General features: G+C 45.2%; 1 protein-coding gene across 6 annotated transcripts in view; it reads right to left on the bottom strand.

The window, feature by feature from the left end:
* grin2ab (glutamate receptor, ionotropic, N-methyl D-aspartate 2A, b) overlaps positions 1–13,783 on the bottom strand; it is a 117,785-nt gene that overhangs the window by 92,474 nt on the left and 11,528 nt on the right. For 2 of the 6 annotated variants that reach the window (XM_068589079.1, XM_068589076.1), the window contains 3 exons: positions 9,670–9,819; positions 8,948–9,004; positions 2,338–2,544 (listed from right to left, as the gene is read on the bottom strand). Coding sequence is in view for 2 of the 6 variants with exons in the window: in XM_068589073.1 (XP_068445174.1) it covers positions 2,338–2,544; positions 3,529–3,546 (225 nt within the window). In the remaining 4 variants the exon portion in view is untranslated. Of the gene's footprint in view, positions 1–2,337; positions 2,545–3,528; positions 3,697–8,875; positions 9,005–9,669; positions 9,820–13,783 lie in introns of those variants that run through there. The other 4 variants (XM_068589073.1, XM_068589075.1, XM_068589077.1 and 1 more) reach the window with 3 other exon arrangements.

Raw genomic sequence — 13,783 nt, 5'->3', positions numbered from 1 at the left:
GTTGAACGTCAAATGTAACCAAATTTTGGCGGTGGAAGGTTTTTAGGGACGAGATAATCTGGCGGCACGCGGCACAGGCAGGTTTAATTGACTCTAAAGAAAGCACTCACTCAGCAGATGACGGCTGAAGCTAAAGGCCACGCCGGAGGCTTGATGGCTGCACACGGATTGGCTGTTAATGTTCGAGGCAGAACCGCATCACCAGAAGCCTTATTTTCTAACATGCAGTCTATCAACTTCAGTGGATACTGAAATCCAACCAAAAATACTTTGCAGATAAGGAGATTATTGCTGCAGCTCTTATCTCTGGATGTGTCAATACCCCCTTCAGGACAAATACAGCTACAATGCAGGGCAGGAAGGTGCATATTCCACCCACAGGTTCTTTGGCTTTATTTCTTTTTTTAATCATCTTCTTTATAATTATTCTTCATAAGCTCTAGGTTGCAATCTTGTGTGTGTACACCTACCTAAAATCGTCTGTGTTTATGGGAAAAAAAGGAGGAGGAGAAAAGGGAAAGGATATGAGGATTTGCAGTTGGATTTATTCTATTTATTCTATGAAGAGCAATGAAAAACAACATGTCTAGAACCACTAAATAAGGTGGAAGACACCAGAGCAACATTCCCAGTCGGTATGTGTTACAATTAAACAAAGCGGTTTTTTGAGGCTATATGCACAGTAATAATAACTGCAATGCTTTTAGACTACTTCAGAACAACTAACGGTTCAACCGAGGTAAAAAAAAAACTATGTGGCTTCCATGAAAAGAAAGATTTCTGCATAAATGCTCTGTGAACCTTTCCCCACTTGCAGGCAAAATGTAGATTTTGGACTAATTTAAGGCTCTGGCTCTAAAAATGTCCTGCGTACAACTAAAAAACCAAACCACAGCGAACAGGATGACACAGAGCAGTCTGATTGCTCACCTATTGCAGCCTTTTATCTGCAAGAAGCCCCTCTGAACAGTCTCTTTCTTTAGAAAAAGAAAACTGTATCTAGCAGCTGTACAATAACTTAACGTCTGTTAATACCACCACTTCCACTCGGTGCCATGGAAATACTCTCAAGAGGGCCATCTTGTTAAAGGCAGTAGAATAACATGTTGAGGACACAGCACATTTAATGTGAGGGATTAGATAGCTTTCCACAACGATACAGTCCCCCTTCCTGACTCCGCTGACAAGCTGCTTCAAGACAAAGAGTCCTGAACTACAGAACCTGTTTTGCCAACAGTGGGGACGGTTCAGCGAACAGCTCAGCGAGATGCGTCTCGACATCGTCTCAACACGATGTAATGCTGGAGCCAAAATGGGACTCTCGAATGTGGTCTGCGTCGCATCGCTGCGAATTTTTTCATTTTCATGCTTCTCCTGTTTTTTTGGCTACGTTTCAGTAGTTGGTTAATAGCAGACTGCGAGAGATGTAAATACTACGCCCAACTGAGCAGGAAACAGTCTCTGGAGCGATGACAGCGGAGGGAAAGTAAATAAAAAAAGTAGGCTCCTATCCAATAAGGTTTTTAACGCTGGTATGACATCACACGCTCGGCTTCGCACGAGGTACTTTTCATATTACAGCGACGAACACAGCAACAGCTCGCAACGTTCAGTGCGCCGACTCTACTGCGTTTATGCCCTACAGAGTTGATCTCCTTTTGTGGCGTCCCACTATTCAAGAAAATAGGCTACTGCTGAGCACATCCACAGCCTCTCTCCCCAGTCCTTCACAACAGCACAATGAGTCTAGCATGGCGTGAATGATAATTTGCCCTCAATGATCATGATACATTTACACGGACACACACACACACACATGCACTAATACGCACACACTATTTAGCATTAAAATCCAGCGTCGTTCCTTTGCCACCAGCAATGATTACTCTGATGGAGATTTATGGGAATTAGGGCCTTATATTCTGTCGTGTCAGGCTCCTATATGCAGATATGTCAGACCCTTATAGTTACCTCCTCCCCCCTGTAACATCTGTGTGTGTGTGTGTCTCTCTGTGTGTGTGTGTGTGTGCATGTGTGATGGCTCCCATGTCCCTGAGAAAGGGAAAAAAGACACTTTGTGTGTCAGACTTGGCACGGGAAGCGGGGAGGAAAACGGAAATAAAATGTGTTTCTCCAACGTGACTGCATTCAAAGCCTGAAAACTGTAATTTGAGATATGAATTCATTACACGGCCTCTCATCAGTCGCATGGGGGAGAATGTGATGCAACAGCGCCGCTTAGCGGTCGCTCCGCGTCCTGCCCCGCAGCCGCGTCTCTCTCTCTCTCTCTCTCTCTTTCTCTCTCTCCCTCTCTCCGCCTCGGTCCCTCGCACTTACCTTCGGTGTCACAAAGCGTCGCTGCTGCAGGTTTGCGGTCGCGGAGCTTTTGCGCCTTCTTCTTCGGAGTCCGTGCGATGAATGTTGACTTTTGCTGGCGTGGTGCGCGGGCCTGTGCGGGCAGCCGCCGTGACCCGTCCGCTTGCTGGCATTTTGGTTCCTTCTCACAGCGTCAGTGAAACCAGAGGAAAAGTGTTCAAACTTGATCTGAAAGACAAGCGCACGCACACACACACACAGACAGAGAGAAAACGCTATATGGCTTGTTGCGTTGCACCCCTAAAAAAAAGCGCAGACTTGTTGATTTTTGGATTCTCGATTTGCAACAAAAAAACCGACGCGCGCGCCTACAGGCTGCTGGTGCATATGAGTGATTCATGTTATTACCCGATGCCATTATATTCCTCGTGACTCATACGCGTGTTAACCGTTTTGAATTGGATCAAATACCAGCTCCGACCAAGTGCCCGCGTGTGTGTGTGTGTGTGTGTGTGTGTGTGTGTGTGTGTGTGTGTGTGTGTGTGTGTGTGTGTGTCCGTGCGTGTGTGTCCGTGCGTGTGTTTGTGGGCGCGTGGCGTGTGCACGCGCGTGTGTGAGCACAAGTGCATTTATGTGTGCGCCTCTTTTTTGGGGGGGGGGGATGCTGAGACACGGGATTATTGGATGGAAAGCTTGCGTGACGAAAACAAGTTCAATTCAAAGGTATGGATTGGTGAACGGTGAGAAAGACAAAATTCTCTCTCTCTCTCTCTCTCTCTCTCTCTCTCTCTCTCTCTCTCTCTCTCTCTCTCTCTCTCTCCCCGGGTGTGCGTGAGTGAGTGTCAGAGAGAGAGAGAGAGAGGGAGAGCGATGGGGTGAGAGGGAGCGTTAAAAACAGCCTGTGGCTCTTTGGCGAATATTCCCCTCACGCGCCCCTCTCCGGTGCCGGGGCTCGTCTATGTAGGGCATGCAGCAGGTTGTGTGTGTCGGGGACTCGGTGAGGGGGACACGAGCCGTGCCACCGCGCCGCCACCCCGCCACTGCTCCACTTTGGGAGGAGAGTGAGCGTGCGGCAGATCCGTATAAAAGACACTGAGACGCCGACATTTGCTGCTCAATATCCCCCCCGCCCCCCTCCCTGAAAGGAGAGAGTTAGTTCTCAGCCCCCCCCCCCCCCTTCCTAACCCAAACACACTAATTAAGCTAACTCACCCCATTCCCGTGACACATCTCTCCAGGCGGACAGGTGGAGATGACATTGCAGCCTGTTACTCCATGCGGGTGCCCTCGGCTGGAGTGGGGGGAATCACACAAACGACTCTCCTCCGTCAAATTAATCCATCAATTCCTCCTCCATCCAGTGCTCTCTCTTCCACCAGCTCTCCCCCCCACCCCCGACCCCCTCAAAAAAAAAAAAAAAAAAAAAAAAAAAACACCGCCACACGGATAAATCCACCTGTCTGCCCGCGAAGACCTCCCCCTCCAAAAAAAGAAGAAAAAAAAGGCACCTCAAACCCAACCCCCCCCCCCAAACCCGGTTCGATAGGTAGTATTCCTCTCGTTTAAGGTGTCAAGTCACCGTCCGTTCAGCGGCGGAGACGCGCAGGGAGAGGGGAGAAGAAACCGGAGCCGTTGGTGTTCTTGGGGGGTTTCAGTCAGACTCTTGAATCCAAAATAAGCGTTGCTTTGGAATCTCCAGCGGCAGCCCCGCGCGTTCCGCAGTGAGGGCTCGTGGACAGGTCCGCGCGCCTCCTCCTCCTCCTCTCCTCTCCTCTCCTCTCCTGTCCTCCTCCTCCTTCTCGCGCCGCTCGCGGATTTCTTGGGAGACTGAAGGGGGGATTCCGTCACAAATAACATCAAAACGCACACACACACATATATTTAAATATATGTCTATATAGGTCTATATATATCAACACACGCGCAATGTCCCTCTGTTTTCTCACCCTGCTTCTCCCTTTGCGCGCTCTCTCTCCCTCTCCCTATCTCTCTCTCTCTCTCTCTTTCTGTCTCCGCACGAGCGCCGCACTCCAAAAAGCAAACAACACCCCGAACAATTCGGAACAAGTTTAAACGGGTCGAGTTATTTTCGTAGCGCCGTGTGCACGCCGCACGACAGAGGTGACGCTCCGGCAGCCCACCGAGCGCCCGGGCGGAGTGAGAGAAGGAAATATTCTCCGGCAGTCTCTTTACCCCCGCAGCCCGCCCGCCCACGCCTCGCTGGCTGAAGGTACTTACACATCAGCCTAGTTAATTAAACATATGGGCAACGGGCCTGAATGAGAGAATGATGGTGTGGTGGAGGGGAGAGAAGAGAGGATGGGGAGGGGAGGGGAGAGGAGGGGGCGACTTGGGTGACTTCATCTTCCCATTATAAAATATCAAAAAGAGATGAGGCGAGTTGCGCTATAGGGACATTTCGCCATGTCTCGCGCTCCAAAAAAAAAGGGAAAAAGCCTCCAACTTCACTGTTCGTTAAAACTGAGATGTCTCTTCATTGTCTGTCTCTTTCTGGGGTTTCTCTCTCTCTCTCTCTCTCTCTCTCTCTCTCTCTCTCTCTCTCTCTCTCTCTCTCTGTGTGTGTGTGTGTGTGTGTGTGTGTGTGTGTGTGTGTGTGTGTGTGTGTGTGTGTGTGTGCGCGTCGCTTTTCCCCTCCCTCTCTCCCTAAAAAAAAAAATGAAGTCGCAAGAAAGGTATATGGCGCACACCAGTCGTCGTTCATGGCCTCACCTGGTGCCGCCTCTAGCCAAAAGAGAGCGCGTGCGCGCGTTTGTGCAGTGTCTCATTTATCTGCGTGTGAGTGTGTGTGCGCGCTCGCGCGTGTGTGTGTGTGTGGTGCTGTGACGACTGTCTCGGCGTCAAACAAGTCACCTCGTATATGAGCGACTCTGCTCCTCGGAGCATCCGCCACGCGCAGATAAAAACATTTCAATATCCGCTCAAGTGTCCTAACTCAATCTCGCGGTCCCCCGAAACGCGGCTTCCTTCACAATTACTGCGCCGAAACGTTTATTGCTGATGAAGTGTCATGTCCCCTCATCAGCGCCAGGGTTTTGTAATAATACAAAAAAAACAACTACGGGTTAAGATAAGGGAAATAGAGCCAATGCTGAATTACACAGCCTCAATTAAACATAATTAGAAGATCAAAACGGCAGCACAGGGGGGTCCTCTGGGAGCTGACAACCCCCCCTCCTCCTCTTCTTCCTCTCTCCCCTTATGCCTCCCTCTGAGTGTTCCCGTGGAGTCCCAATGCAGACAGATGGTGTAGATACTGCATGGGGTCATGTAAGCAGGCCGGGGATCTACCAGGACTGGCTCTAATAATCCGAGTTACCCTTTGAGGCCAAACGCAGCCTATAAGCAGGCCGGAGGGCTTAATATGAAGGAACACTGCACTTCCCTCCTCCTCCTCCTCCTCCTCTATCCCGAGAATAAAAATCTCCACCTGTTGAGGTCCTCTATCCTCCTCCGTCGGAGCCCGAGCCTCCAAGGCTCAGAATAAAAAGAAACAGACGATTGCGTAACCAGACATGAAAGCGAGGGACACAGACCACACAAGGAGAGGATGGTGGTCTACTTTTTCTTGTGGGGGGAAAAAAAAAACATTCCTCGGGTTCCAAATATAAAAAGCGCCCGCCTTTCTTTCATCCCATCCCATCCACGACCACCTCCTCCTGCTTTACACCAAGTATGGGTGTCCTCCCGGGACGGGTCGGACCCACGCAGATCCTCCCCCCCCCCCCCCCCCTTTGGGACGTGTAGAAAATGTTGCGCAACGCCATTAACAGTTGCTTCCATTTTTTTCATCTGTTGACCTAGAGTTAGCTCCAAGTGAGCGTGGCTCAGCGTGTCTTGTGCTATATTTAAACGTTCATCTGTTTCCAAGGAAATAGAATCATACATTCTTTCCAGGCCGCGATAGAATAAGCTTTTTTAAAAGCCGTCCGTCCCATTAAATATAATCTCATTCAAGGTTAAGCACGCCTGCAGACCTATATAGTAATTTCTGGGACGTGACCTTTTTGGGGATTCGGGTGGCACAAGGACTCCAGGATCTCTCTCTCCCCCCTCCTCTTTTTCGTATACGCATTCTTTTCTGCTGCCCTTGGAGAGTCCGCTCTGCTGTTGAGTGTAGATCATCGTGTGTTGCTCGAAATGATCTCAACATGTGTCCCTGTTATTAATCGCTGGGCTCAGTCGTCATGCATCTTTCATGGGCCGACGACACACGCGGCGGAAGCTACCCGGGCATGTCGCGATGCGGAGACGACGACGCAGACGCTCAGCTCGGGTTCAAAACATGGCTCCCGCGTGTCTCTACCTCTTCATTTCTGCCCTGTGGTTACATTTCACAAGGTGTGCGATTGTGAAATATTTGAAAAAAACAACAACAAATGAGACCCATTATCAATATGTGGAGCGTCAACAAATGTGCTAAGTATGTTGTTATTAATGAAGACAAAAAGCTCATTGCGCTAATGTTGTTTGGCTAATAGTTAAAACCCGGTACTCCAATATTTTGAAAAATGAATCAGAGGAAAGGAAAATAAGTTCCAATTAAAGCAAATCCAACTCTGAAACCAGCAGGCAAACAATCTGATAAATAAATAAACAAATGAATGAATAAATAGATAAATAGAAGGGAAGAGAAAACTATTACACAAGGCCTCTGACAAAAATGATGTGGGCAATTTTTGTATCCATGGTAACTGACTTTTTCAGAGTGTCGCCACTTTTGTTTTTGGCGGCGACGCAACCCAGATACATACGGTTTTATTTTGTTTTTGTTTTTTGTTTTTTTTACGAGTTGTCCTGAGCCACACACACACACACACACACACACACACACACACAAGTCCCCATTCATGAACACCTGGCCGCGCTCACTGCTGCAGGACGCCAGCCTCAACACCTCCCGGCTTTAAAAAGCGCGCGCCGCTAATTAGCTGCACGGCTAATTAGCTGCACGGCTAACTGAAGCACAGTCCATAAAAGCCTGTAACTGTCGACTTGACTTAAACGTCTTTTTAGGAAGAGGCACATTGTTTCCATGACAACGAGGCCCGGCGGCTCACTTTTTTTTGGGGTTGTATTTTTACTATCAATTCCTGTGTGTGTGTGTGTGTGTGTGTGTGTGTGTTTTTAAGAATAGCATTGTGGGTTTAATGCTTTTTTCTTTCTTTTTTTTACATTTTAAGGCAGTTACACAAAGTTTCTAATTCTGAGTACTTGTTTAAAACCGCCGGCTACTTTACGTCACTTCTAGTGGCCACACCGACCTGCGCAGTTAAAAAATGATCTGACAATCATCAGTCAATTTGATTGACAGGTCAACACAATAGAAATCCACAAGCATGATTCACCGCAATGTTTCTAAGCTGGTTGGTGAAGAAAGTGGGCCGATGATAAACCCACAAGATAGATTTCTGTCTTTTATACAATGATCTTGACTCTTGTTTTTTTTTCCCTCCGACTGAGGCGCTGCAGCGAAGACGTTGCATTGTAGCTACAGTACACGGCTTTATATAGACTCAGGAAATGAATCACTCCGTCGATAAATGGCAACAAAATAAACAGAAATGTATTCAAGGCGCCTCTCTATCTGAAACAGAGCGGTGTGATAGCTGGCATTTACCGAGTTATAGATGTTCTCTCTATCAAGTCTGTCTTTTTTACTTTGTCTCCCTCCCTCTTGTGCACTCTCCACCTTCTCTCACTCTCGCCCACAGAGAGTGGGTGACCTGGAATGAGCTCTCCCACAGACGGCACTGCTTCCTGCAGCCAGATAGGGGCAGTGTGTTGTGTTTCGATCGCGAGACATCTTTAGACTGGCTCTCAAGGGTCTTTGTGTCTTCTTTAACAATATCCCCCCCACCACCTCCCCTACCCGTGCATAGGCCCCCTTTTAAAAGACACCCATCTCGAAAATTGATAGGGGATTACTTCCTGTCACAGTGCTGATCACAGTGAAAAGTTCATGAGTGCAGACGCCAAATCAATTTGCACGGAGTGATGCACTGCTGTGTCTTTTTCACTTGGCCACACCAGCAATTATCCTTAGCTTGAAAAGGTCAGTCAATATTTTAATAATTAATTGCAGGAGAAGGATTTAGAAAGTTTTGACTCTTTAGGGAGACCTCGCTTTGTGAAAATAGTCCGTCCTCATTTTAACGTTTTAACAAAAAACATATTTTTTTGGTTGAAATAGGTGAACTTATTACGCATAAATGGGAAGAATCTCTTAACATTCAGATTTTCTTTTTTATAAAGTAAGTGTACTTTTGGTTCATGGCACAGGCGAGCTTAGAGATATGAATAATTCATGTTTTCAGTAACTTTAGGGTCAAATGAAATATACATTACAAGAACTGGACTTAGTTAGCTGTGTGCATGCAGCATGTCCATCGACACAAAGGGTTCAGCTTGAGGTGGTTATCGGATAATGAATGAGAAATTCCGGGACGAACGCTTGTTTGCCTGTTTGAAGCTACAGCCAGGAGTCTGTTTGCTGAGAACAAAGACGGGAAATGTGGAAACAGCTAAAAAGGAAGCCTACCAGCACTTCTGAAGCCAAACAAAAGTCTCAGTGTAAAATCGACTTGTTGCGATGTTACGGGGCATTGTGTACCTGGCCAGAAGGGTGAAAGGACGACCAGGTGAAGGAAATAGTCTGCCTCAAAAGCCCCTGTAAAAAAAAACACAAACTGATGTTTTTGCACGGATTACACAAACTAGTTAGGAGTCGTTAAATATTGAGCTGGTATGGTTTAGTTAGTCCCCCTCATTTCAAGTCCATATGCTAATAAAATATATATATATATATAATCTGCTGGCTATATCATATTTACCCTGCAAAGTGGGGGAAAGTAATTAAGTACATTTACAAAGGCACTGTACTTGAGTACAGTTTTGAGATACTTGTGTATTTCCATTTGATGCTACTTTATAATTCAACTCAGAGGGACATATTGTGCTTGTTATCCTATTATAATTTATTTGACAACATTGCAGATACTTTGTAGATTTAGATTATTCATACAAAGCTAAAAAATTATGATACACTATTCACGTTTAAGCGACCCAATAGCATACCAAACATTTAAATTAGCTGTAAACGGATGATCACATTAATGCATAATAATTATATCCCAGTATTATAATACATATATAAATATGAAATGAGCCATTCTGCATAATGAGCACATTTACTTTCGATACTTGAAGTATAAGTTGACGCTAATACTTTTCTCCTTTTACTTAAGTGAGAGTTTCGATGCAGGACGGCAACCCTCTGCACGGAAGCGGATAAGTGTAGTTTCCAAACTGTTCCATTGACACGAAAGAACAAACCTGCAGGTTTCTCCAACGTGTATCCAAGCATGCAACAGCTGACAACCACAACAGTCAACTTGATGCTCACAGAAGTTCAGGCATCGGGTTTGCACACAGAGAAGCAGAGAGTACGCCGACTCCTCGACGCGGCCCACCTCGAGTAGCAACCTGCAACACACACAGAAATATGCAGAAATGATGTCATCCACCTGATCTGGGGAAGTACACATTTAGACTTTGTTGGTTAATTTGCACCTGAAGCACCGGGGGGACCCTTCGGTACCCAATTTGTGTTGCAGGAAATCCCAATTGTACATTCAGGGTGTTAAAGTATTGGGGTGCTCAGAGGTTACAGTACGTTGGGTGCTTTGGGCTCGGACTCGGTGCAATAGTGCGTTTCCGTGTTGGAGGCAGTAGCCAAATCAAACTAATTGGCCCAGCCCACAGAACAATTTAAAATAGCTCATCTTGAGGCTGTTACTCTTTATGGCCTTTCTATTAACAGCGTAGCCAGAGGCGGCATTAAATATCTGACTGGCAATAAACGAAAAACCTGACTGAGATTGACGCTTTGCTTATTTTAAGATGCGATCTCACAGTGCGACCTCGAAAACACAAGATTTACTGAAACGTTTAAAGGTTTGTCAGAACATATTAGCTGCTCGGGGTGTAGAAACTGTGAGCTGGGCTGTTTTGTTTTTCAGTGGTGGTGAGGCTGTTTGTTGATATAGCGCACAGGATCGACACCAGAGAGATGCTCAATGGAAGTGGGATTGAACATGAATATGACACTCCAATGATGCATTTTTAAGTCCCCCCCCCCCCTCATTCAACTACTAAAAGCCACAAGTACACTTGTTTCACAAGTTTTCCATTAACATGAATACTCAAAAACTGAAGAAGAAAAAAAGTACATGCAATGATTTTAGTCAGTGTGTTAAACAATTAGTGCTGTTGATTATACATGGACTGGAATAGACTTTATCTGGGGATAATGCCTGATTATGGGGTGGATCCAATAATCAGACAATAGCATATTGTCCCTGCTTGGCCATCGGCCAACTGCTGATTGAGCCTTCATCCTGGTGGTGGTGTGGAAGGCTGTGGTTTTGGATGCTGACATCAGCATATTAGGTTAATAAAGAACGCAATGATCATTTATTGGCTCCTCGGTGGGTAAGAAAAGAACCTAGCCTCTTGTATAAAGTATTTGAGGGAGCAATTATTGAACGAATACAGATTAAGAATGGAAAATGAACTCAAGGCCAAGACAGAGCGACGGATTGTACATACGGTCATTGTGTGCCACGGCGCGCAGGTTTTCTGTCGACGAATGAATCTGCTAATTTCCTGTTCACTTATCAGTTAAGGAATGAGCTAATACTGAAGCATTGATATGACAAACAAATCAATAAACTGGTAAATGTTCATTCAAATATAGCGTAATAAAATAATAAATACTGTAACGTGGGTGGGTTTCTTTTTTTCTGGAGACACAGAATCTATGCTAGCCATATGTTTGCCTGTGTAGATAACTATGGCCGTGTTGATGCATGTATGTGTCTGTATGCATACATGAATACAGATACGACTCAATGTGGCTCAATATGTAGATGCTGGGAAGATGCACATCTCTATATTATGTTTATTATTATTTTCTCGCCCATGGGTGGTGGGAGGTTGAGAGAAGTGGAGATTGTGATGTGAAGGCTCGGGAGAAATGATCTACAGTTGTGTTTACAGTATGAAGTGAATATACTCATGCTGATACTGGAATAACAGCAACAAAACACACTGAAAAAACACTAAAAAAAAGGTATAATAACAGAATAAATAAATATATAATGTAATAATGTATGATACCACATGGCAGACTCTGTTTCTCTCCACATGACAGACCATCAATTGAAGTGTGTATTCAACAAGTCAGTGTGGTTGTATTTATAGAATAATGAATCTATAATTGTTTTGTCAATTCATTTGCAAATGCACCCTCGTACTGAAGGTGTTGGTGTGCGTCTGTTTTGTGTGCTTGTATGTCTTAGCCTGAGTCTCTGTCTGGTCATTTTAGAATCTCACGCCGTTTGGTTTGGGGGACATTTTCATCCTGAATGTGAAACTCCAGCTCTGCAAGGATATCGTCCATCTGCTTGCAACTCCTCAAGGAACACCGACGGAGAGAGTTGGGTGGCTGCATCGTGCAGTTTCACTCACACACACACACACACACACACACACACACACACACACACACACACACACACACACACACACACACACACACACACACACTAGCATTTCCTTGGCACATATGGTTTGGTCAATGTGACCAGTGAAGGCCACATAAACATAGTTACACAGGGAGTATTTGTCTCTAATGGAAAGCAGCGCCTTCGCCACCTGCTGTGTAATCTTCTGTGACACTTTGTACTCCGATGCCCACTGGCCAATATTATCCTCGTTACACCACACACTCGGGAGAACAGCACAAACAGGCCATTATAGACTGTCACATTGTTAGTGTCATTCCCGCTTAGATACGTCTTAGATGACACTGACCAAAAAAAAAAAAAAAGTGTGGTGATTTCACCAGTTAAAATTGATAACAGTTGAGAATGAAAACTGAAAATGATCCGAAAATAAAAGTCTGTGTGGAGCTGTGAACTATAGTGTCGGGCTGTGTCTGAGATCACTCCCTTGTTCGCTCATTCACTAATCCCAATATAATAGACACTCAAAGGTTTACTCGATAGTGAGCAGTTAATTGAGATTTTAGCAGGTGAGCACCGGTCCTTGGTAAATCTCGACCATGCTACATTTAAAGATAATGGATATTGGGAATTTTATACTTGTTTTAAAACCCAAAATGTGTGTCTTTTGTCTGAGTCTTTGTTCTATAGATCGATAATCTAAGTGCGTGCCTTTACAGAACAGACTATGAAGTGCCAGGTTTTAAGTGAGCCTTCCCCCAAATTGTAAGAGTTGTAACAGTTGTGTTGTTATCACTGAAACCGTTTGCACTTAAAACCCAATCTGACAAGTTGTCTGGAGTGTAAATAGATGTTCATTGTTCAAGCCTTAATTTAAATCAAATGCCCTCATTTACAGTGACATAGAGTAAAGAAGAAGTTACACAACCAGATAAAATACAAAAATACACAGGGGAAAATGACACAAGATAAAAACAACAACATGTGCTTTGTAATACCAATGTGTATTACCCCTTACATCTGCAAGAGAACGCCAACCAACCTGCTTATACAGGAGACATTGCTGGATAGCTATTACCAGAACAGAATCTCAGGGAAAAGTGAGTGATCGAGTCGAGAGGTTGAAGGAGAGAAGCAGCAACATGTCTATAAACTACATCACCAAAGTCCAGAACTGATCAGGAAGCTACTTCAACAATCTTCTTCCCGCTAACCGTACGGAAGCCAGTACACCGTCATTTCTACCTTTTTACTCTTTCTCGTACCGTGACTTCTTCTTGTGCATCGGCATTACTCACGAGCTGCCAGGACTCTTCTCTACGCTCTTCATATCAGATCCTCTGGGCACAGCGCCAGCGGTTTTGCGCTGCTCCTCATAAGCCGTATGAACATTGGGCGAAGGCACATAGAGAACAGACAACCATTCACACCTACGGGCAATTTAGAGTCATCAGTTAACCTAAGCTGCATGTCTTTTGGACTGTGGGAGTAAGCCGGAGAAGGAACGCTGACACGGGGGGAACATGCAAACTCCGCACGGGAGGGACGTCCAGAATCGAACCCCCAGGTGTCGGTGCTTGAACTACACCACCCAAAACCCTTCAAGTCTTCTTGGTGCAGGACCCCACAAACCTATTATCTCTTGTGTCTTCTATTCACTGTAGTAATTCTGAATGTTTGCTGCTACTGGCCAATACACAAGCCAACATGTGGGTAAGGGGAGTACTGGCATTTCTTTTTTTCCCACTTAAAGCACTGATAAAAAGGCAATTTTCTGCCCCAGTTTGCTCACAAGATTAGCATTATGGAATTTAAATGTACATTTTTCATCAAACCAGATGCTAAGATATATATATATATATATATATATATATATATATATATATATATATATATATATATATATATATATATATATATAC

The sequence above is a fragment of the Clinocottus analis genome, unplaced genomic scaffold, assembly GCF_023055335.1.
Source record: "Clinocottus analis isolate CAN_PGR_092001 unplaced genomic scaffold, fCliAna1.0.p SCAF_22, whole genome shotgun sequence".
NCBI classification, from domain to species: Eukaryota; Metazoa; Chordata; class Actinopteri; order Perciformes; family Cottidae; genus Clinocottus; species Clinocottus analis.
The sequence above is the reverse complement of the archived record's forward strand: the minus strand, read 5'-3'. Positions and strand labels throughout refer to the sequence as shown.